Source organism: Suncus etruscus, chromosome 1 (genome assembly GCF_024139225.1).
Source record: "Suncus etruscus isolate mSunEtr1 chromosome 1, mSunEtr1.pri.cur, whole genome shotgun sequence".
In the NCBI taxonomy this organism is placed as follows: Eukaryota; Metazoa; Chordata; class Mammalia; order Eulipotyphla; family Soricidae; genus Suncus; species Suncus etruscus.
The window spans coordinates 138,153,364-138,177,499 of NC_064848.1; the positions used below are offsets into that span (position 1 = coordinate 138,153,364).

General features: G+C 45.0%; 1 protein-coding gene across 1 annotated transcript in view; it reads right to left on the reverse strand.

Annotated features, from left to right (window-relative positions):
* TNPO3 (transportin 3) overlaps positions 1-23,468 on the reverse strand; it is a 110,443-nt gene extending 86,975 nt beyond the window's left edge. The window contains exon 1 of the mRNA XM_049774308.1: positions 23,072-23,468. Within this exon, the coding sequence (XP_049630265.1) occupies positions 23,072-23,191 (120 nt within the window). The 5' untranslated portion in view covers positions 23,192-23,468. The remainder of the gene's footprint in view (positions 1-23,071) is intronic.
* Between the last annotated feature and the right edge of the window lie 668 nt (positions 23,469-24,136).

Below are 24,136 nucleotides of genomic sequence, written 5' to 3' on the forward strand. Positions count from 1 at the left end.
TCCCTCAAAAATAGCACCAAGATTGCCATGCTTGATAGAAAAAAGATCAACAGGAAATAAGATGAATCACAAGTTCAAAAAATAGAAGGTTGGAGTGATTGCACAATGGTAGGGTGTTTGCCTTGTATATGGCTGACCCAGGAAGGACCTTGGGTTCGATCCCCAGCGTCCCATATGGTCCTCTGAGCCAAGAGTGATTTCTGAACGCATAACCAGGAGTAACCCCTGAGCATCATTGGATGTGGCCCAAAAACAAAAACAAAAACAAAATAGAAGGTCAAAAATAAAAGGTATGGGGGCCGGAGAGATAGTATGGTGGTACGACGTTTGTCTTGCAACATTAGACCTGTGGTTCGAATTCCAGAGCCCCATATTGTCCCCAGAGCCAGCCAGGGGCGATTTTTGAGCATAGAGCCCCTGAGCACTGCCGGGTGTGACTCAAAAACCAAAAATAAATAAATAGGAGCCAGAGAGATAACACAGTGGTAAGACGTTTGCCTGGCATGTGGAAGGACGGTGGTTCGAATCCTGGCATCCCATATGGTCCCCCATGCCTGCCAGGGGCAATTTCTGAGCACAGAGCCAGGAGTAACTCCTGAGCGCTGCTGGGTATGACCCCAAAACCATAATAAATGAATAAATAAATAAATAAAATAAAAGGTATGAATGGGAAGAGTGCAAATAACATATGGTGGAAAGGTGGAAAAGTCTGTCATTCATAAGTTAATTCCTAGAAAATAAAGGAGAAAAGATAATGACTGAGAAATTTCAAAGTAAAAAAACATCAAGTTACAGGGCCGGAGAGTTAACATGGAGGTAGGGCGTTTGCCTCACATGCTGAAGGACGATGGTTCAGTTCAGTCCCCCAAGCCTGCCAGGAGCAATTTCTGAATGTAAAGCCAGGCATAACCCCTAAGCGCTGCCAGGTGTGACCCTTCAGGACAAAATAACAAAGATCATACCCAGGCATTCCAATTACATTGCTGGGTCCTGAGGCAAAACCACCAACCCTGCAACAGAGGCTGAGGTTCAACCCCCAGAACACAGTCCCCAAATTCTGCTGTTTGAGATTACAGGCATTGTAACCACAGCCAAAACATGTGGCCCCTCCGCTTGACACCATTGTCCCATGGGATGGACGTAGTCACTGACAAAGGAAAAACTAAGCACTTCCTCAAATGAAAACTAATTCTGGGTGGAAATAAGGAGGGTATAAAGAGTAATGAAAGATATGTGAGTAAATCTCTAGGAATAGTTACAATAAAAAGTAATAGTACAGTGGGCAAGACACTTTCCTAGCACACAGTTTGATCCAGGTTTGATCCTCAGCATCACCAGGAGTAATTCCTGAGTGTAATTCCTGAGTAACCCCTGAGCATCGCCAGGTGTGTCCCAAAATCTAAATAAATAAAATAAAATTCCTCAAAGGGAAAGGGGTACCATGTTCACTTCAAGAGCAGAAAGTTCATTCTATTCATTGCCTTAAATGTCAATATTTCCTCAGAGAGGCCAGAGAGATGGGTGGTCGAATGGGTTGGGAGTATAAAGGAAAGTTCAAAGCTGTGGCTAACCAGGGTTCAATCCCTGGCATCCCATCTGATCCCCCTTGTCTGTATCAGACAGAACGTTCCTGTGCTGCATGTGTTCCTGTGCTGATGTACCACACAGTGAGCCAATCACAACAAGCAAAGGTTCAAAGGTTATACTGTAATAGACTTCCTCTCTGACTCTGGCCAATCTGAGCAGGCTTTTTACAATGTAGATTCAGTACAGAACATTGTCTAATTTGCATGCATAAAAAGCCTGCTTGGATTGGCTGAGTTAGAGGCGATAGGAGCAACCTTGCAGTGATTGGTGCAGGATCGAGTTGGAAAATTCGTTTTGTGGCAATATTCAGACAATTTTCATTTAGCGGTGTATTGAAACATTTTTCGGGATATACTCGGCGGTTGACTTTTTTTTTTTTGTTTCAAAAGTCGTCTTATACGCCGGAAAATACGGTAAATAAATATGAGGCCAGAGCAATAGTACTTGGCCAACCGGGTTCAATTCCTGGCATCCCTTATGGTTCCCTAAGCACCTTCAAGAAAGGTGCCTCTGAGCATAGAGCCAGCAGTAACCCCTGAACACTGCTGGGTGTGGCCCAAAAACAAAAAAAAAAAATAGTAGTATTAATAATTATAATAATAATATGAATTGAAATGACAAAAGGACATCATCTCTAAATAACAAAGAAACAAAACCCCACCTCTTCACTCTCCTAAACAAGAAGTCTATCTTCTCACTAGTTGAAGAACTAAGGATCAGCACTAACAATAGAATCCAGAATGTTCTGAGAACAAGAGAGTTAATATGTTCTTTAGAATAAAGAAAACAGCCTCTGAGAGGATGAAACATTCTCCACTTGTAAAATTTCACTTGCCTTGCCCAGAATGAAGATTTTGTTCGCTTTAAGAATTGGTACTTTGGTGGGTCAGTTAAGGCGTTTGCCTTGCACATGGCTAACCTAGGACGGGGCGCAGTTTGATCCCCCAGCGTCCCATATGGTCCCCCAAGCCAGGAGTGATATATTTTAGCACATAGCCAGGAGTAACCCCAGAGCGTAACTGGATGTGGCCCAAAAACAAAACAAACAAAAGAACTGGTACTTTGGGAGTTTGGAGACAGTTTTTGTTTGAGTGTTAAGTTTGACATCTGCCTAGCAAAAATCTGATTATAAATTTTCAGAAAAACTTTAGTGGAGGTAAAAAATTAAGACTCACCCCCAAAAATAGGAGTGGTTTTGTTATGAGCCTCAGTGCCTACTCCTGGCTCTGAGTTCAGGGATCATTCCTAGCATGACTGGATGACTTATATGAGGTCCCAGAAATTGAATCCAGGTCAGCTGCTTGTAAGGCAAGTACCCTTCTCATTCATACAATCTCTCCAGCCCTAAAATGTGAGAAATTTAAAGGAATATCTACCTACTTTAAAGGAATCCGCTTACTTTAAATGTTACCAAATCTGGGCATTTGCCTTGCGAGCAGCCGATCCAGGACCAAAGGTGGTTGGTTCGAATCCCAGTGTCCCATATGGTCCCCCAAGCCTGCCAGGAGCTATTTCTGAGCAGACAGCCAGGAGTAACCCCTGAGCAACGCCGGGTGTGGCCCAAAAACAAAAACAAAAAAAAAAAAGTTACCAAATCTTCTAAAGTAGGAAAATTTAACTTTGCACACTCAAATCAAATAACTTGTGTGTTATCTGAACTTCCTAGGACAATTCTATGGGAAGCTAAAAAAAAATTTCCAAATTGTTCCTTATGCAAGTATTAAGTAAAACAAGAGTTGCCTTGTCTTTTAGGAAGTTGTCTTCTAGTCTCCAAGAAGCAGCACAGAAGACACTGGTCAAATGTGTCTTACTTTTCAAATATTTGTCTATTTGAATAAGAACACAATACAAAGCCTGGAGTGGCACTGAGGGAAGGGTGTTTGCTTTGCACACCACTGACCCAGGTTTGATCCTTGGCATCCCATATGATTCTCTAAGCCTCAAAGGAGAGATTTTCTGAGTGCAGAACCAGGAGTAATCCCTGAGCACTGACCAATATGGCCCCCAAACAAAAACAAAATAAACAAACAAAAAGAATATAAGTGTGATTCCTAAAGAACTCTGGTAGGGAGCCAAACAACTGTACAGCAGATAGGGTGTTTCCTTGCACTTGACCAACCTGGGTCAATCTCCCATATCCCATATGGTCCCCAGGCGCTGCCAGGAGTAATCCCTGAGCATCACCAGATGTGGCCTAAAAAAAAGGCAAAAGGAAACCCTGGCAAACTTGAATATCATAGCAATTAGGTGAATTATTAATTAAAAATTACCCAGGATAGGGCCAGAGAGATAGCATGGAAGTAAGGCATTTGCCTTGCATGCTGAAGGACAGTGGGGTTTGAATCCCAGCACCCCACATGGTCCCCCGAGCCTGCCGGGAGTGATTTCTGAGTGTAGAGCCAGGAGTAACCACTGAGCACTGCCGGATGTGACCCAAAAAACAAAACCAAAACAAACAAAAAAATATTACCCAGGATAACAGTGCCAGTGTTTTGTAAAGAAGTCAAATTTTTCCACTTCATTTTTAGTTCTAAGAATCCTTGGCATCCCAAAACAACAAACTGGTTTGAATTTTCACTTCATCATAAGGAAAATACAAATGCCTATATCCTGTATACTATAGCGTCTTGCTCACTAACTGTTCTTCCCTCTGCTATGCTACAGAAAGAAGGTTGAAGAGAAAGAATTCTTTACAAGGAGAGAATAAAGCACTTACACTTCATAGGACTTTCTAGCCACAGATGCCAGGTGCTACCCACTGAAATCCAGGCTTGGACTAAGCTCCACATTCTCAAAGGACCATCTCAACCGAAGCCTGGGGCTCAGAGTCAGCAGGAGGAAGCTGCAGCTCCCACTAGCAGCACATTTCAAAGAGGCTGCAATGCAACAAGAGAACATTTTCCATTTAAACATCTAATTCCAATCTTCCATTTCACAAAGCAATAGCAGAACAGCCTTTTTATCAGTCTTTTCAAAAGGTATTTCCATGACTATAAAATAATGAATATGAAGCAGTCCATGGCCCAGCACTCCTTTCACTAATAGGCGCTAAGTTGTTCATTATACCTCACAGCAGAGCTTAAAAGCAGTTGTTCCTTTTTTGCTTTAATGGTGCACTGTTGCTCCAAGACTCAAGTCTACATCAACAGTTCTAAAACCATTGAATCGAGTGAAATCACAGAGCAGGCACTCAACACTGTAATCACACAGCCAGATAGAAAGGAGTATAAGGATTCATTAGCTGAATGAAGAATTAGAAGAGGATTAGGGCTGCTAGTTAATCCTATACAAAAACTCAAATTAAAAGCAGAATTACTTTAAATACTTCACAGAAGAACTCTAGCAAAGACAAAACAACGTTCTGGAAATAAAAATATTTCAGTAAGATCTGAAAATGACATAGATGGATAGAGTGATAGTGCAGTAGTGGGGTGCTTGCCTGGCATGCAGATTACCCAGCATTTCATATGATCTCCCAAGCCTGTTAGGAGTGATCTCTGAGCGCCAGGAAGGAGTATGCCCCGAGCACAGCTGGTATAATCCATCAACCAAAAAAAGAAAAAAAAAAACTTGAGTAAAATTAAAAAACCTACACGTAAAAGTTCCAATATTTAAAATAAATATCCTATAGTAATATAACTAGAAAAATCAAAATAGGATTGATAGCAAGAGATAGAACCGGGTTCTACCTGATTACGGCTGATCCGGATTCGATCCCTGTCATTCCAGATTGTCCCTATCGTCCACCAGAATTCCTGAGTGCAAAGCCTGTAGTAATCCCTGAGTAGTACCAAAAACCAAAATAAAATAAAAATAAATAGAAACGGGGGCCGGGAAGGTGGCGCTAGAGGTAAGGTGTCTGCCTTGCAAGCGCTAGCATAGGAAGGACCACGGTTCGATCCCCCGGCATCCCATATGGTCCCCCCAAGCCAGGGGCGACTTCTGAGCGCATAGCCAGGAGTAACCCCTGAGCGTCAAACGGATGTGGCCCAAAAACCTAAATAAATAAATAAATAAATAAATAGAAACAAAGAAAAAAAAGAAATTAAAAGAAATGTTCTAAATACCCTTATTTCATCTAAGTGATTTTTTTTAAATACCACTTTGATGAAATAGGTATAGAAAAAGTAAAAATAAATTTGGAGGGGGCCACACCCGGCAGCGCTCAGGGGTTACTCCTGGGCTCTATGCTCAGAAATCACTCCTGGCAGGCTCGGGGGACCATATGGGATGCTGAGATTCAAACCACCATCCTTCTGCATGCAAGGCAAATGCCTTATCTCCATGCTATCTCTCCGGCCCCGAAAAAGTAAAATGTAAAGTTGGTCAACTACTTTGTTAAATTTTCTTCTAGTCCTTCATAAGTATTTTACCAATTTGAAACAAACTGCTAGATAGCACACTAAAGTTTTGGAGGGGGGGTATCACAACCAGTGATGCTCAAGGCTTACTTCTGGTGGGGCTTAGAGGGGCCATTTGGAATGCAGGGGATCAAACCAGGATCAGTTATGTGCAAGGCAAAAGCACACTACCCACTGCATTATTGCTCTGGCCCCCACACCAAGAATTTTTTGTTTGATTTGGTTTTTGGGCAACACCCAGCATCACTCAGGGGTTACTCCTGGCCCTACACTCAGAAATCGCTTCTGGCAGGCTCGAGAGACCATATGGGATGCCGGGAATAGAAACCAGGTCCATCCCACGTCGGCCATGTGCAAGGCAAATGCCCTACACTGTGCTATCTCTCTGGCCCCCCACACCAAGAATTTTTAAGAGACTTTTTTGGGGAGGGAAAGGATGGGCAGGAGAAGCCACTATTAATGGTGTTCAGGGTTTATTCCTGGCTCTGAGCTCAGGGATCACGTCTGTCAGGGCTCAGGAACTTTATGTGGTGCTGAGGATTGAATCCAGAGCCAGCCATCCTTTGGTTCTATCACTACTGTCCCTACACCAAGATTCTTTATGACAGTTTTCATGGACAGCTTAATTGAGGGGTATTAAGAAATATATAAGATCTGGGATTTCTAAGATAAACTATCACTACCTAACTTATTTATTTTTGTAGTGTGGGGACTGTACTCAAGTCCTTAACAAGTGTCATGTATTCTGACACTGAGCCACATTAACAGTCCTCAAACATATTTTTCTGGGACCAGAGAGATACCATGGAAGTAGTAGGTCATTTGCCTTGCATGCAGAAGGACGGTGGTTTGAATCCTGGCATCTCATAGGGTCCCCCAAGCCTGCCAGGAGTGATTTCTTAGCATAGAGTCAGGAGTAACCCCGAGCACTGCAGGTGTGACCCAAAAAAACAAAAATAAATAAATAAACCAAAAAAACCCTATTTTTCAAAATAACTTATTTTGAGTCGCCATGTTCAAACCAGGACAGTTCCACAGAAACACTATTTTCTCCGAGATGTAAACCAAGCCATGAATGATCACTGGTACACAAGCCCAAGAAGCAGTAAGCTGGCATCTCCAGAAGGGATGGGAGAGGAGGGTGGGCCAACCCCCCACCCCGCCCCACTGAAGCCACCCTGCTGCTTCCATTACCCAAAACTGCCTTTTTCCAGAAGGCCTTGCCTCATCACTGACCCTCTGACCAAACATCAGGTACACTGGTTTGGGGGTTCTTATCCCCAAGGCTTTTTGGAACGCGTGTGGGCATCCTCTCCCGTATGGTCCTTGGCAGCTAAGCACATGTCCCTAAAGTTTGTGGTATCAGTTAACAGTGTTGTGAATCTCTATCAACCCTGTAGGAACACCCCATATTTAACAGACTGGACATTTAACAAAAGAGCTTAATAAACCTTTTGCCATTATATTAATGACTTAATTGGAGATACAATAATTTTCACTAATGTGCTTGCTACTGTTCTTTTTATTTTTTTTTATTTTTTTATTTTTTTATTTTTTTTTTTGGTTTTTGGGCCACACCCGTTTGACGCTCAGGGGTTACTCCTGGCTATGTGCTCAGAAATCGCCCCTGGCTTGGGTGGACCATATGGGACGCAGGGGGATCGAACCGAGGTCCTTCCTTGGCTAGCGCTTGCAAGGCAGACACCTTACCTCCAGCGCCACCTACCCGGCCCCTGTTCTTTTTATTTTTTACTTTCTTCTCTTCCTTTTTATTTTTATTTCCTTTTCCCAACAACTTTGCTTTCACTTATCTGGAAACAAATGTATTATGATCAACTATGTCAACTACATGATGCATTTTCTTTAAAATGTAAAAATGAAAGAAAACAAAGGGCTTAGATTAGTACTTTCTTCAGTTGTGTTAGCTCCCCTCTTTTCTGTTCTGTCAAATTCGAGATAGTAATAGTGATTGTGATTAAGTGTGGGAGCACCACAAGAGATTTTGTTTTAAAATCTGGTGCATTCAGTATATTATTATTCCACCTCAAAAAGAGATGAATTTCTGACACATGGTATACTATGGATAAAGCCAAATGCTAAGAGAAATAATCCAGTCACAAAAAGACAAGTGATTCCACTCATGTAGCAAATGGTGATTAAATTTTAGTTTGAGAAGATGAAAAGTTCTGCACAACAATGTGATATACTTACTACCAAGAAATTGCAGTCCATAAAAGAGTTTAAATGGTAAAAGCTGGAGAAATAGTACAGGAGATAGGCATTTGCCTCATGCAACCAGCCAACCCAAGTTCATTCCTGATGCCACATTTAGTCTCTGTGTACTTTGAGGAGTGATCCTTGAGCACTGCAGAGTGTGACTTAGACACCATCATCATTATTGTCATATTTTTTGGGTTGAGACCACACCCATCGGTGGTGCTCAGCAGTCATTCCCGGTGGATTTGGGGGACCATGTGGATGCCAGGGATTTAATATGAGTTGACTGCATATAAGCACCTTACCTATCATACTATCACTCTGGCCCCAATAATTGTATCCTTGAAGTTAAAATGGAAGACTTTTTCTTTTTTTGTTTTTTGGGTCACATCCGGCAGCACTCAGGGTTTACTATGGCTCTACGCTCAGAAATCGCTCCTGGCAAGCTCAGGGGACCATATGGGATGCCGGGATTCAAACCACTGTTCTTTTGCATACAAGGCAAACACCCTACCTCCATGCTGTCTCTCCTGCCCCAAAATGGTAGACTTTCTATGGTGACTAATTTAACAATTTTTAAAAACCTCAGTTTGCCTTGCATACAGTCAACCTGAGTTTGATCCTAATACCCTATATGGTATCCCAGGCACCACCAAGAATGATCCCTGAGCTCACTCAGAGCCAGGATTAAACATTAAGCACCACTGTGTATGGGTACCAAAAAATTTCCATAAAATGCTATCTCTGGGAGCCAGAGCGATATAGCACAGCACTGTAGGGCATTTGCCTTGCATGCGGCCAATCCAGGACGGACCTTGGTTCAATCCCCAGCATCCCATATGGTCCCCGAGCCAGGAGCGATTTCTGAGTGAATAGCCAGGAAGTAACCCCTAAGAGTCACCAGGTGTGCCCCGCCCTCAAATTCTATTTCTGGAGGCTGGAGAGGTAGGGTATTTGCCTTGTAAACAAGTGGGTTCAATCCCTGTCACCCCATAAGGCCCCCAAAAGCCTGTCAGGAGTGATCCCTGAGCTCAAAAGGCAAGAATAAGCCCTGAGCACCACCATATGCCCCCTACAAAAAAAATTTTCCCATATACTAATCAGTATTAGTAAAATGAAAAATTATCTGGAAAATACTAGAAAAGTGTTATTAGAAAATAAAGCAGGGGGCCGGGCAGTGGCGCTAAAGGTAAGGTGCCTGCCTTGCCTGCGCTAACCTTGGACGGACCGCGGTTCGATCCCCCGGTGTCCCATATGGTCCCCCAAGCCAGGAGCAACTTCTGAGCACATAGCCAGGAGTAACCCCTGAGCGTTACTGGGTGTGGCCCAAAAACCAAAAAAAAAAAAAAAAAAAAAAAGAAAAAAAAGCAGGGAGCTGGAGATAGTACAGCAGGTAAGGCATTTGCCTTGCATGTTCCCAACTGGGTTCAATCAATTCCCAGCATCCCATATGGTCCCCTGAGCACTGCTGAAATAATTACTAAGTGCAGAGCCAATAGTAACCCCTAAGCATCATTGGGTGTGATCCAAAAAAAACAAAGATATAGGGGCTGGAGTCAATAGCACAGTAGGTAGGGCATTTGTCTTGTACGTAGCCAATGGGAGTTCAATCCCCAGTATCCCACATGGCCCTCTGAGCCCACCAGGAGTGATTCCTGAATGCAGAGCCATTAAATAACCAGAGAGTGCTTGGTGTGGCATAAAAAAAAAAGAAAAAGGAAAATAGTACCAGTGTATTGACATTTTTTTTTTTTTAGTTTTTGTGCCACACCTAGTAGTGCTCAGAAGTCGCTCCTGGCAGGCTTAAGGATGCCGGAGATCGAACCTGGGTCTGTCCCAGGTTGACCATGTGTGGAAGGCAAATGCCCTACCGTGATGTTATCACTCCAACCCTGACAGTATCAGACCATCAATTCTGATCCAGGGCCTAACAAGAAACAAACTAACCCCAAAATGAATATTGACTACTAACCAGATAACAGATCACCATGACAAAAGAAACATCATCACAAATTCTTATTCGTAGGGTATGATATTCTAAGGCCACAAAGCTATCTATATATGCTCTGTCCAAATTAGAATGTAGCCATGCAAATAAGTGACTTTATCTATAATTAGATAGCCATACTATTTGTCACAATGATCATCAGGACACTGTTACCCTAACCCTAATAGATGATCCAGGGGCCTGAGTGATAGCACAGAGGGTAAGGCGTTTACCTTGCAGAGGAAAAGTGTTTTTTGTTGTTGTTGTTGTCATTTACTTATATAATACCAACTTCCAATAGTTCAGGTATACAATATTCCTTTTTTTTTTTTTTCCGATTGTGGTTTTTGGGTCACACCCGACAGCGCTCAAGGGTTACTCCAGGCTCTACTCTCAGAAATCGCTTCTGGTAGGCTCAGGGGACCATATGGGATGTCGGGATTTGAACCACCGACCTTCTGCATGCAAGGTAAATGGCTTTACCTCCATGCTATCTCTCTGGCCCTGGGTATACAATATTCCTATGTTCAATAATCTGATCCACAGAAAGTTTAAAAAATATTTTCTGGAACCAAAACAACACTACAGTGGGTAAGGTTTTTGTCTTGCATGAGAATGACTTGGGTTCAATCATTGGCACTCCATATGGTCCCGAGACCTGTCTGAAATTATCCTTGAGCAGAGCCAGAACTAAATCCTGAGGACTGCTGGGTGTAACCAAAACCAAAAAATAAAAGTATTTTCTATGTTCTAGAAGACTTTCCTTTCAAAAGAGGATTGTTGGGGCCAGTGAGGTGGCACAAGCAGTAGGGCATCTACCTTGCACAGTTAACCTAGGACGAAACTGCAGTTTGATCCCCAGGCATCCCATATGGTTCCTCTAGCCAGGAGCAAATTCTGAGCGTGGAGCCAGGAGTAACCCCTGAGCATCACTGGGTATGGCCCAAAAACAAACAAACAAAAAAAAAGAGGATTGTTTTAAGAGTCACTTGACCAAAAATAATGTGAACATAGTACTTTTGTTTGTTTGTTTTGGGGGGGTCACACCTGCAGCGCTCAGGGGACCAAATGGGATGCTGGGATTAGAACCAATGACCTTCTGCATGCAAGGCAAATGCCCTACCTCCATGCTATCTCTACAGCCCCTATAGTGCTTTTTTTTAAGCCTAGATATTCAGATAATCAAGTCAATGACTGAAATTGTGTTAAAAATAATAGTACAAACAAAGAAGAAAAAAAAATGATAGTATAGCAGGTAGAGAAACTGCTTTGCACCTGGCTAGCCTCGGTTTGATCGCTGGCATCCTCTTTGGTCTCCTGAGTACCAACCACCAGGAGTAATTCCTGAGTATACAGGCAGGAGGAACCCCGGAGCACTCTAAGTATGACCCCTCGACTAAAATAAAAACAGCATAAGAAGTGCTTACTATATATATATCATGATCCCCCCAGAACTGCCAGGGGTCACCTTGAGCTTAAAGCCTAGAATGATCCCTTGAGTACTACTGGGTATGGCCCAAATTTAAAAAAATATGATTTTTAAAACTAGACTAAAAGAATCAAGAATAGGGGCTAGAGCAAGAGCACAGTAGATAGGGCATTTGCCTTGCACATAGCCTTACACATGACAGACTCAGGTTTGATTCCCAACATCCCAGATGGGTCCCTGAGCTCACTAAGAGTGATTCCTGATTGCAGAGTCAGGATTTTACCCCTGAGCACCACTGGGTATGGCCCAAAATAAAAGAATCAAGAGGGGCCAGAGCAGTGGCGCAGTGGTAGGGCATTTGCTTTGCGTGCAACTGACCTAGGACAGGCTGCAGTTCAATCCCCCAGTGTCCCATATGGTTCCCCCAAACCAGGAGCACAGAACCAGAAATAACCCCTAAACCTCACTGGGTGTCGCAATAAACAAACAAACAAACAAACAAAATAAAAGAATTAAGAGTAGCAGAGGAATTTTTTTTCTTTTTCTTTTTTTTTTTTTTTTTGGTTTTAGGGACACACCCAGAGGTGCTCAGGGATTGCTCCCGGCTCCATACTCAGAAATCACTCCTGGCAGGCTCAGGGGCTATGGGATGTGGAGTCCATTCCAGGTCAGCTGCATCTCTAACTTATACATATTCTAACAGTAATCCCCTAGGGGCTAGAGAGATAGAGTACGCAGGGCACATACTTTTCAAGTGGCTGACCCAGGTTCCACACCAGATAATCCTCAGAGCTCCACCCACCACCCTCCACCAGAGAGCTAGGAGTAAGCCCCAGTATCACTGAGTGTAGACCTAAAATTTTATTAATTTTACGTTTTTTTTTTTTTTTTTTTTGGTTTTTGGGCCACACCCGTTTGACGCTCAGGGGTTACTCCTGGCTATGTGCTCAGAAATCGCCCCTGGCTTGGGTGGACCATATGGGACACCGGGGGATCTAACCGCGGTCCTTCCTTGGCTAGCGCTTGCAAGGCAGACACCTTACCTCCAGCGCCACCTACCCGGCCCCAATTTTACGTTTTTAAAAAAAAGACTGAAAACTGCATCTTGTAAGCTAATACTACTTATTTTTGAATAACTATGGATATGTAAGAGAAGCCACAAAAACAAATGAAATTCCTAGATAAAAACAAATCTTGAGTTTTCCAAATGTCCCACCAGAGATGCCTACAGCAAAAAATTCATTCAACAATTTTAAGATCCTATATTTTTGGCATCTGTTCATTTCTCTCTTACTCATGGTTTATACTTTCTGCCATAAGCATATTACATAAATTAAAGGATATTACATACTACATAAAGTATTAAGTATATTAATATAATGTATTAATAAATATATCAATATAAAAGTATATATACTTAATATTAATATAAAGGTATATTAATATAAAAGTATATTAATATAATGCACACTAAGTACATTATACGTTAACAGAGAGCTAGAGAAACATGAGAGGGGTATGAAAGACATCAAATGATACTCTGGACCAAAGAATTAAAGCCACCTGGCACTCTGTTGGACAGAAGGCAGCATGTGCCTACTCTGTGCCGTAAGTTATTGCCTACAAGGCCCAGTTGTGGGACCAGTATTGGGAAGAGATGATATAAATATTGACTGTGTCATTCATTCTCTTAAACTCCTTCCCATGGATATCAAGAATTCTGAGTAGGTGCTCGTCCTCTAAGATCAGAGATACAGACTACCAAGGGATTAAGTGCTACCAAAACCTCCAATCCTGGGGTAAGTGGATTGGCCAGGGATAACAAAAAGGAGGAAGAATTGGGCAATGTACTCTCCCTTTTCAAAGGTCCAACAGTTGGTACAGAAATTTTACTTCCAAAAAAAAAAAGGAAGAAATTGTACTTCCCCAGTATAATCAGAGAAATTACTCTAACGTGGATGATTCCCTAAGAGTCAGATTACTTCTCCCCTAGGAGTAGGCCTACAGTGCCTGGTGGAATTGGCCCTTTTATGCCAGATTTTAATTTGAAGGGGCACAGGACCAGTGCTATCTTAAAGATGTCAGGCCCAGGAATATCCAAGGCAGCACTCTTGATGTTGGGTTGCAGTGAATCTATTGATCAGAGGCTCTATAAATCCAGGTTGGGGGGTGGGGGGTGAAATTGGGAGTGTCCCGATCAATCTGTGGGGCCTGAGATTGGCCCCTTCTCTAGTTTCCCAAGACTGGATTATTGGGGCAATCTCTTGCCCAGTAGTTTCCCCTGCTGCACCTTGCACAAGGTCCAGGGGGTGCTCTCAAAGGGGCTAAGCTGGGAGGGGCCCTGCATTCCCTCTAGAGATGGCCTGGTTTACCACAATTGAAACATTTATCCTGAGCTTGACTCTGCACTGCATAGCGTCCACATGCACCTGATGGTTCAACAGAACTAACAGTCCAACATGTCTCAAAGTATCCCATAACATCCTCCTTTTCACTGATAGGGCAACAAGATAACCTGACAATCTTCATTAGCATTCACTAAAGCCAATTGTTTCAATAAATGTTGTTCAGTCTCTTTACACATAACCTGTCTCTGAATTGCACCTGTCAGATTCCCAACAAATTCTGCACATCACTCAGAGACTCGCTGAATAGTTTCTGTTTTGAATTTAGCATCTGTATCAATCTCCCAAGTCCACAATGCTACCTTATGGACTTGAGCTAAAGCAGTACAAAGCAGGAGGCAGAGAGATAGCATGGAGGTAGGGCGTTTGCCTTGCATGCAGAAGGGACCAGTGGTTCGAATACCAGCATCCCACATGGTCCCCCAAGCCTGCCAGGAGCGATTTCTGTGTGTAGAACTAGGAGAAGCCCCTGAGCGCTGCTGGCTGTGACCCAAAACCAAAAATAAATAAAATAAAATAAAACAGCACAAGGCAAGGCAGCTTGCTTTTTCGTCTGTGTTCTTCCATTCTCCCTCAACTATTAGCATTTCATAAGTCAATCGAACCCCTGAAAATTTTCTCCCAGAACAAGCTAAGGCATGGAATTTTGTCTTGGTCCTGTCATTTTCCATTATATATATTGAGAAAGGCTTAGACAGGTTTTAGCAACCATATAAAAATCATGGGGATGGTCCAAAGTGCACTTTCATTCCAATGCAACCAATAAGGTATGCATTGCAGTAGAAAGACGTAGGTCTGTATGAAGCACAGGCCTTTATTTTTAAAAGCAGTTTATTTATTAATTGATTGGTTTTTGGGCCACACACGGCAAAGCTCAGGGGTTACTCCTGGCTCTGTGCTCAGAAATCACTCCTGGCAAGCTCGGGGAACCATATAAGATGCCAGGAATCGAACTGGGTTTGCCCCGCATCAGCCACATGCAAGGAAAATGCCCTACTGCTGTGCTGTCTCTCCAACCCGAGCACAGACCTTTTTTAAAGTGACTGAGTTCATTCTCAAGCCTTCATAAGGTGGAGGCTGATTTTCCTCCACATGGATGGGGAAGAAGAGGCAAAGCTCATGAGGAATAGATGAAATAGACCTATTTTTGGATCCATAAGGGTTTTTTAACCATCAGCTTTGTTTGAAACTATGTCTAGGATAGTCTCTATTGGGAAGCATTTCTATTGAGCCATATTCAGACTCTGAGTCTGAAGAGAGTAGCTGGCTCATCATATATATATTCCTCATCTGATGTACAGATATTAAATTATACTTGGGAGATGGGGGGTCTCTCCCATTTAATGCCACTAGTGAATAGTAAATTATTGGCTTTAAGAAAGCCTTTAGATTGAGAAGACATCCCTCCCCTCTCAGGGTATGTGCCAAGGAGAATCCTTCCTTTTTGGGGGTGTGGGCAAGGGAGGAGCTGAGGGGTAGTATTCTCAGTTGGATCCTCTTCTCTAACAGTACAATCCAAAAGTTAGGTGACAGATTTAGCAATATCCCAAGTACCCCAAAAGAATCCCCTTATATACCCTATAAATATTGTCCTTAATCCTTTTCCAAATTTTGGTCTCCAAGGTACCCTCATGGGAGCACCAAGAATCTCAAAGACAATTTTATGGTAGGGCTGGAGCTGCTTCCAGGAAATATTATCTCCAGGTCTACATTTAAAAAAAAAAAAAGCAGAATCCAATCAATAAAGGAATGGCACATTCAGTCCAGTGTGAGAAATGCTGGTAAATGTGCCAGAGCAGCATGAAGCAACTCAGGAGGGCCATATATACTCTAATAAAGGATACAGCATATTCAGTCTGATATGAGAAGATCACCTTAGCAATGATTCAGTAGGGGAGACCATGTGTGTCATCCTGCCTGGCAGACAGACTTGTCCCATACCCCAGTTTTATTATCTCTCCAGTACCTCAGAAACCTGTTACCCAACTCACTGTTTTTATCTCTGTGCTGAGGTCCCTGTTCTCAGGTCCCTATTCAGGCACCAGATGCAGATGAGGTCAGTGATGTCAGTTCCTCGGCGAGTAGAGCACTCAGTTTCAAGCCATCCACAAGCCACTTCAGGGAGAGTAGTGGGAATGGACTATTTATAATGTACCTCAGCCAATCAGCTTAGGGCAAAGTAGGATATAAGCTTTGTTAGTTTAAGAAATTAACAGGGTCTGAACTCTCTGCATTTAGGGGACTGGGAGAAAAAAGGATGTGTGCTGTACACCAAATTTCTCCCCAACACCACCAGGAATAAACCTTGAGTTCAAGGGTCAGAGAGATAGCACAGCAGTAGGGCATTTGCCTTGCACACAGCTGACCCAGGACAAAAGGCGGTTTGAATCCCAGCATTCCATATGGTCCCCCGAGCCTACCAGGAGCGATTTCTAAGTGCAGAACCAGGAATAACCCCTAAAAAACTCCTAAATACCAAATAAATAACCCTTAAAAACCAAAAACCCTTACGTATAAAGGCATGAGTAAATCCTAAGTACAGCAGGGTGGGCCCCAAAACAAAAACAAAAAAAACAACCAACAAAAAATGTGTATTAGGGGTCCAGAGAGATAGCACAGTGGCGTTTGCCTTGCAAGCAGCCGATCCAGGACCAAAGGTGGTTGGTTCGAATCCCGGTGTCCCATATGGTCCCCCGTGCCTGCCAGGAGCTAGCTATTTCTGAGCAGACAGCCAGGAGTAACCCCTGAGGACCACCGGGTGTGGCCCAAAAACCAAAAACCAAAAAAAAAAAAAAAAAAAAAAGTGTATTAGGGGCCAGAGCAGTAGTGCAAGCGGTAGGCTATTTGCCTTGCATACACTGACCTAGGACGAATCACAGTTCTATCTCCCAGCGTCCCATATGGTCCCCCATGCCAGGAGTGATTTCTGAGCGCATAGTCAGGAGTAACCCCTGAGCGTCACCAGATGTGCCCCCCAAAAAAACGTGTATTGATACTTTCAGATGAATTACTATAAATATACAGAAAATAAAGAAGTTGTTGTTGTTGTTGTTGTTGTTGTTGTTTTGGTCACACCAGGCAGCACTCAGGGGTTACTCCTGGCTCTATGCTCAGAAATAGCTCTTGGCAGGCTCAGGGGACCATATGGGATGCTGGGATTCGAACCACCGACCTTCTGCATGCAAGGCAAACACCTTACCTCCATGCTATCTCTCTGGCCCCAGAAAATGTTGTTTTAAAAATAATGATTATCACCAGAAAAGTTGCTTAAAAAGGAAAATTTATGGGCCTGAGAGATAGTGTTTGCCTTGCATGCGGCTGACCTGGAACAGACCCGGCTTCGATTTCTGGCATCCCATTTAGTCTCCCAAGCCTGCCAAGAGTGATTTCTGAGCACAGGAGTAACCCCTGAGCACTTCCGGGTGTGGTCCAAAACCAAAACTGGGGGAGAGGGTTTACTATAAGGTTCATACTGTATACTAATTTAACAAAAAAAAAATATATATATATATATATACACATATATACATATATATAAGGGGTCAAAGAGATGGCATGGAGGGAGTGTTTGCCTGACATGCAGAAGGACTGTGGTTCGAATCCCAGCATCCCATCTGGTCCCTTGAGCCTGCCAGGAGCGATTTCTGAGCGCATAGCCAGGAGTAACCTCTGAGCACTGCCGGGTGTGGCCCAAAAACCAAAACATATATATATATATATATACTGGAGCTAGAATAATAGTACAATGGAAAAGGCATTTACCTTGCAAGTGGCAGACCTGGGTTCAATCTCCAGCATCAATATGATCCCCCATGGCCCTCCTCCTCAGGAGTAATCCCTGAGCACTCTGCTAAGAGTAAGCCCTGCGCACTGCTGGGTTTGTCCCAAAACCAAAACAAAAGGACATTATATAACTGTCAGAAAGGTTAGGTGATGAGCCAAAGCAATAACACAGCAAGTAGGGCATTTCCCTTGCATGCAGCCAAACCAGCTTCTATCCGAAGTACCCCATATGATCCCCCATGCCTGACAGGAATAATTTCTGAGTACAGAGTCAGGAATAACTTGAGTGTCACCGATTGTGGCTCAAAAAAAATAAATAAATAAATGGTGAGACAAGTGATTCTCATCTTTCATGTGATGTCTACATACACAACTGGTATGCATAATATACACTATATATTTTTTTTCATCCTAGGCTATGTAAACTTTTTTTTTTTTTTTTTTAGTTTTTGGGTCACACCCGGCGGTGCTCAGGGGTTACTCCTGGCTGTCTGCTCAGAAATAGCTCCTGGCAAACACGGGGGACCATATGGGACACCGGGATTCGAACCAACCACCTTTGGTCCTGGATCGGCTGCTTGCAAGGCAAACGCCGCTGTGCTATCTCTCCGGGCCCAGGCTATGTAAACTTTTATTTTTTGGTTTTTGGGTGACACCCAGAAGTGCTCAAATGGGGCTGGAGAGATAGCATAGTGGTAAGGCATTTGCCTTGCATGCAGAAGGACTGTGGTTCAAATCCGGTATCCCATATGGTCCCGAGCCTGCCAGGAGCGATTTCTGAACGTAGAGTCAAGAGTAATTCCTGAGAGCCACCGAGTGTGACCCAAAAACCAAAAAAAAAAAAAAAAAAGAAACAGAAGTGCTCAGGAGTCACTCCTGGCTCTATGCTCAAAAAACTGCTCCTGGTAGGCTCAGGGGACCACATGGGATGCCAGGAATTGAACTCAGGTCAGTCCTGGGTCAGTGCCGTGCTATCTGCTACTGCTGTGCTATGTCTCTGGCCCTTATTTTATAACTTTTCTTAGAAGTTTTTAAGTCTTGTGGTCAGAGTGACAGTATGGTGGACAGAGATTTGCCTTGTTCAATTCCCAATAGCCCATATGGTCTCCCAAGCCTCACTAGGGCAATGCCTGAGATAGAGGCAGGAGTCAGCTCTAAAAACAGCCAGGTATAAGCCCTCTCTACCTAAAAGGTGCACCTACTTGGCATGTGAAAACCCTGAACTCAGTGCTTGGTATCACCTCCTGGCTCACTGGCCAGTGGCTCTGCAATGCCTGGCCAGGACACGAGACCACCATGCCCAGAGTCAGGCTAAGTGTAACTGGACGTAGACTCTGAGGCCCCTAGCACGCTAAAGGGCAACCCACTCAGCTACACCAAAATTAAGGTTTAACAATTTGTACAGGGTATATAAAGTGGGAACACATACCTTTCATATCCAAGAGCCCATGCTGGAATATACAATTGCACTTCTCTCCCCCATACCTCATGTCCAACACTTTTGTATCAAATACTGGTTGCCCTAGTACCAAACATCACACTCATACAACCTATGTGATTCCCCAGCCCCAAGCACATCCAGCTCTGCTGGGTGTGGCCCAAAAACAAACAAACAAAAAAAAGTGACCATGTTTAAGTCCCACTCCCTTTTCCAACTCCCTGAAACAAGTTATCTGCCCTAGTAGGTTAACATGTAAGAACTATTGAGTATTTTTGTCCAATGTAGAATCCCAGGGGGACTCAGGAGACTATGGTCCAGATCTTTGTCTTCCAACTATATCCCTTCAACAGGAAACTCCACTCAAGACAACTCCAAAGTTCACTTAAGTGTTAGAGTAACTAACTCTCTCCCAAGCTAGGGATGTTAACAATTTGGCCACTTTAAATATAAATATTTTAAATAATATATTTATATATTATGTATATTTAAATATATATAATTGGGGAGGGGTTGGGACACATTCGAAGGTGCTCAGATTCCTGGCTCTGCTCTCAGGAATCACTCCAGGCAGGCTCAGGGGACCATATGGGATGCCACAATGAACCTCAGTCAGCTGCATGCAAGGCAATCAAGTGCCCTACCTGCTGTGCTATGGCTCAAGCCCCGTTACTGTGCCTTCTGAAGCCACCATATTACCACATTTTAATTTAACTTTATTTATTAATTTATTTTTGTTTTGGGGGGTTTTTTTTGTTGTTTTTTGTTTGTTTGTTTGTTTTGGTTTTTGGTGACGCTCAGGGGTTACTCCTGGCTATGCGCTCAGAAGTCGCTCCTGGCTTGGAAGACCATATGGGACACAGGGGATCGAACCACAGTCCGTCCTAGGCTAGCGCAGGCAAGCAGGCACCTTACCTCTAGCGCCACTGCCCGGCCCCTATTTTTGGTTTCTGGGTCACACCCGGCAGTGCTCAGGGGTTACTCCTGGCTCCAAGCTCAGAAATCGCTGCTGGTAAGCTCAGGAGACCATATGGGATGCCGGGACTCAAACCACCAACCCTCTGCATGCAAGGCAAACACCCTACCTCCATGCTATCTCTCCAGCCCCCACATTTTAATTTTAATAGTCTCATTCTAAAGTTAAGCCCTCACAGAGTCACTATCTCAAGTGTGCTATTTGTTTCTTCAGTGACCTTGATAGAAAAGTGAAGATTATACAAGGTTGTAACAGAAAATTGTAGCAAGTTACAAGAGACTCCCAGCAAAATAACAATGCCTTAAGCTCTACATTATCAGAAATTCCCTCTGTCACAAGCAAAGTTATTGCCTGATTCATTCTATAAGCCAATGCCTAGAACAGTTACTTGTAAATGGTAAGAACTCCAATACTGATTTAAAATACAACACACACTGGGGGCCTGAGCAATAGCACAGCCGTAGGGCGTTTGCCTTGCATGTAGCCAAAACAGAAAGGATGGTGGTTCAAATCCCAGCATCCCATATGGCTCCCAGCGCCTGCCAGGAGTGATTTCTGAGGACAGAGCCAGGAGTAAGTCCTGAGTGCTGCCAGGTGTGGCCTAAAAACAAAAAGAACAGGGGCCGGAGAGTTAGCATGGGGGTAAGGCGTTTGCTTTTCATGCAGAAGGACGGTGGTTTGAATGCCAACATTCCATATGGCCCCCAGAGCCTTCCAGGGGTGATTTCTGAGCATAGAGCCAGGAGTAACCCCTGAGTGCTGCCGGATATGACCCAAACCCAAAAAAAAAAACAAAAAACCGAGAGATGATGGTTCAGGAGCTAGAGTGCCAGATTTATATGCAACAGACCTGACTGAATCTCCACCGACTAGGCTAAGGTAGGAGTAGCCCTTGGGCGTGGTCCAAAACTAAAAAATAAAATAGCATGACAATAAGCAGTTTAGTCCAAAAAGAGTTAACTTTCCATATGATGAAACATTTCTTCTATTTACACTTCAAAGTACTAGGAACTTCCCAAACTACAAAAGCTGAACACTTAACTTCCCATGAGGTTATCCAGATTCTCAGCTTTCTTTTCCTGCCTTTATTTTGGGGCCACACTGATACTGAAACTCAAGGTTTACTCATGGCTCAGAAATTACTCCTGCAGTTGATCTGGGGACCATAATGGATGCAGAGGATCAAACCAGAGCAGAGGATCAAACCAGAGCGGGCCACGTGCAAAGCATGCGTTTTCCCTACCTGGTATGCAGTGAACTATTCCTCCGGCCTCCCAAATTACAAATATAAAGAATATGCAAAGAAGCTAATTTAAAGGCCAGAAGACACATTTAAGGTCAATTATGAGTTAAAAACAAGAAACAGAGTCGGAGAGATAGCACAGAACTAGGGCATTTGCCTTGGATCGGATGGTGGTTCGAATTCCGGCATCCCATATGGTCCCCAAGGCCTACCAGGAGTGATTTCTGAGCGGAAGAGTAAAGAGTAGCCCCTGAGCGCTGCCGGGTGTGGCCCAAAACCCGCCCCCACCAAAAAAAGAAACAAACAAAAAAAAGAAGATGATTTGCTTGGGAGCATAAAACACGAAATCAGGCAAAGTCAGCATGTTCATCCAGCACATCACAATCACACAGAACTGAAAGTACAGCACAGGTGAGCACGAAAATTTGAAGGGGCCCGAGAAGTAGCGGCGTTTGCCTTGCAAGCAGCCGATCCAGGACCAAAGGTGGTTGGTTCGAATCCCGGTGTCCCTTATGGTCCCCCGTGCCTGCCAGGAGCTATTTCTGAGCAGACAGCCAGGAGTCATCCCTGAGCACTGCCGGGTGTGGCCCAAAAACCAAAAAAAAAAAAAGAAAAAGAAAAAGAAAAAGAAAAACCCTCACTTGGGCTGGAGCGAAAGATAAGCGCAGCAGTAGGTGTCTGCCTTACAGGCAGCCAACCAGAACGAACCCGGCCGGTTCGATCCCCGGCATCCCATATGGTCCCCGGACACGGCAGATGTGATTTCTGAGCACAAGTGCCACGAGTCAGTCACCCACCCCTGAGTGCCGCCGGGTGTGGGCCCCAAAACTAAATCCCTCACTAGATGCTCACACAACTATCTGGACTAATCGAGCAACTGAGAGCTTATCAAGAACCTCCAAAACCTGAAGGGTGGGGAAAATCACAACGCTGGAGAAGCCATCAAATGCCAAGATTTTTCTGAAATCCGAATGATTTCTGGATTGGGGGGGGGGGAATGAAAGTGGAGGAGGGGGCTGGCGAAAGGTGGGTTTGCTGAATTCATTTCATGCTGCATTGCAAAACACCAGGGAAACGTCAGTTGTCCGTAAGACTTGAGAAAGCCGAGAAGTTTCGAGAATAATGAACTCTAGAATTAAGAGTGCAAGAGAAAAAAAAAAAACCACCGCGTGGGGGGGTTAAGGTACGACTGGGAAGAACTGCCCGACACAGCCCCAAGGACTCCAAGGACTGCGAGGGAGGTAAAAGGTAAAGAGCATGGTCCCCAAAGTGAGGAGAGGAAGCCTGGATTTGGGAAGGAAAGAGGACAAAACCCACCGGCCCGTCCACTAGCCAGCAGGCACCGCCTAAGGAGCAAGGGCAGAAACTTGCAAAGCCGACCCGGGCGGGAGGAGCAGCAGCAGCATTAGGCACGAGTGCAGCTGCGGGACCTGCAAATGCGCTCCTACGGGGCGCGGAGAGGGTCAGTCCGCGCCGGGTCGGCGCAACGCCGAGTTGCCCGCGAGCGGCGGCTGCGATCCCCGCGCGCAGCCCCGCCCCGAGGAAGCAGGCCCTCACGAGGCGGCGGCGGCAGCAGCCGGGGCTCGGGGCCGGCTCGAGCCTCTCGGTCCCCCAGCCCCGACCCGGGCTCCCGGGCCCTCCTCACCGAACGCTGCAGCTCCCCCAGCCAGAACGAGGCGCGCTCCTTGCCGCTGGGGTCGGGGTCGTGGTACAGCGCCTGCACCGCCTGGTACACGAGCTGCAAGGTGGGCTTGGTGCCTTCCATGCTGCTGCGGCGGCGGCGGCGGCGGCTCCGGTCCCGAGGCTGCTCCGGCGGCGCTCTGCCTGCGCGCTCCTCACTGGCTCGGCCACGGCCGCTCCCGGACTGGCGCCATCTCCTCTTTGGCCGTTACCGGGGCCCCGGGGTTCCCCGCGCAAATGGGCCCCTCGGAAACGGAGGGGGGCGGAGCTTCGGGTTCCTGGCTCTTTCGGCTCCTCCCACGAGCCTCTCCGGAGACTCCGGGGTTCTGAGTCCGAAGGGGCGCCGCTCTTCCTTCACCCACCCACCCACGCACCAGCCCGCTCCCGCCGCCTGGCCCCACACTACGCGACGCGCGCTGCGTCCCGGAACCACGTTGACCCGGACCGGAAGCGGCTGCACCGATGCCGTGGACAGGCTTCCGCCCGGCGCCGCGCCAACTTCCGCCTTCCCGGCATGCCTTGCGCCGTGGTCCCGCCCCTCCAGGAAGTGCTCCTGCCGAGCCCGGAGCCGCGGAAGAGGGTGGAGGCCGCCGCTGGTGGAGTTTTGCGTGGTGGTTTGCTCGCTGCCCAACTGGAGCTGCTGGAGTGAACGCTGAGCTTAGTCCGTGCCTGAGCTGCCGGAGCAAGGCCGAGTCCGCGCTCTTTAGCAAGAGAGTCGAGTGCTTCCGTCCCTTCCCTCTTACTTCTGCGTCCTTCCCTTTTTGACTCAACAGAGGGCGTCGATTCAACTCTCCGTGGAGGGCCCAGCTCGCGACACTGGAAATCTGAGGACAGCTTCAGTCCCCATTAAAGTGAAGGAGACAGCATGCGATTAAACTGCTATGTTGACAACATTGATGTCTGTGTCAGGTTGAAATAAAGCAAAGCACTGCTTGGTATCACTAATCAGTTCCCCTTTTGCACCCACCCTTTCACTAAGGTATATATATATATATATATATATATATATATATATATATATATATATATA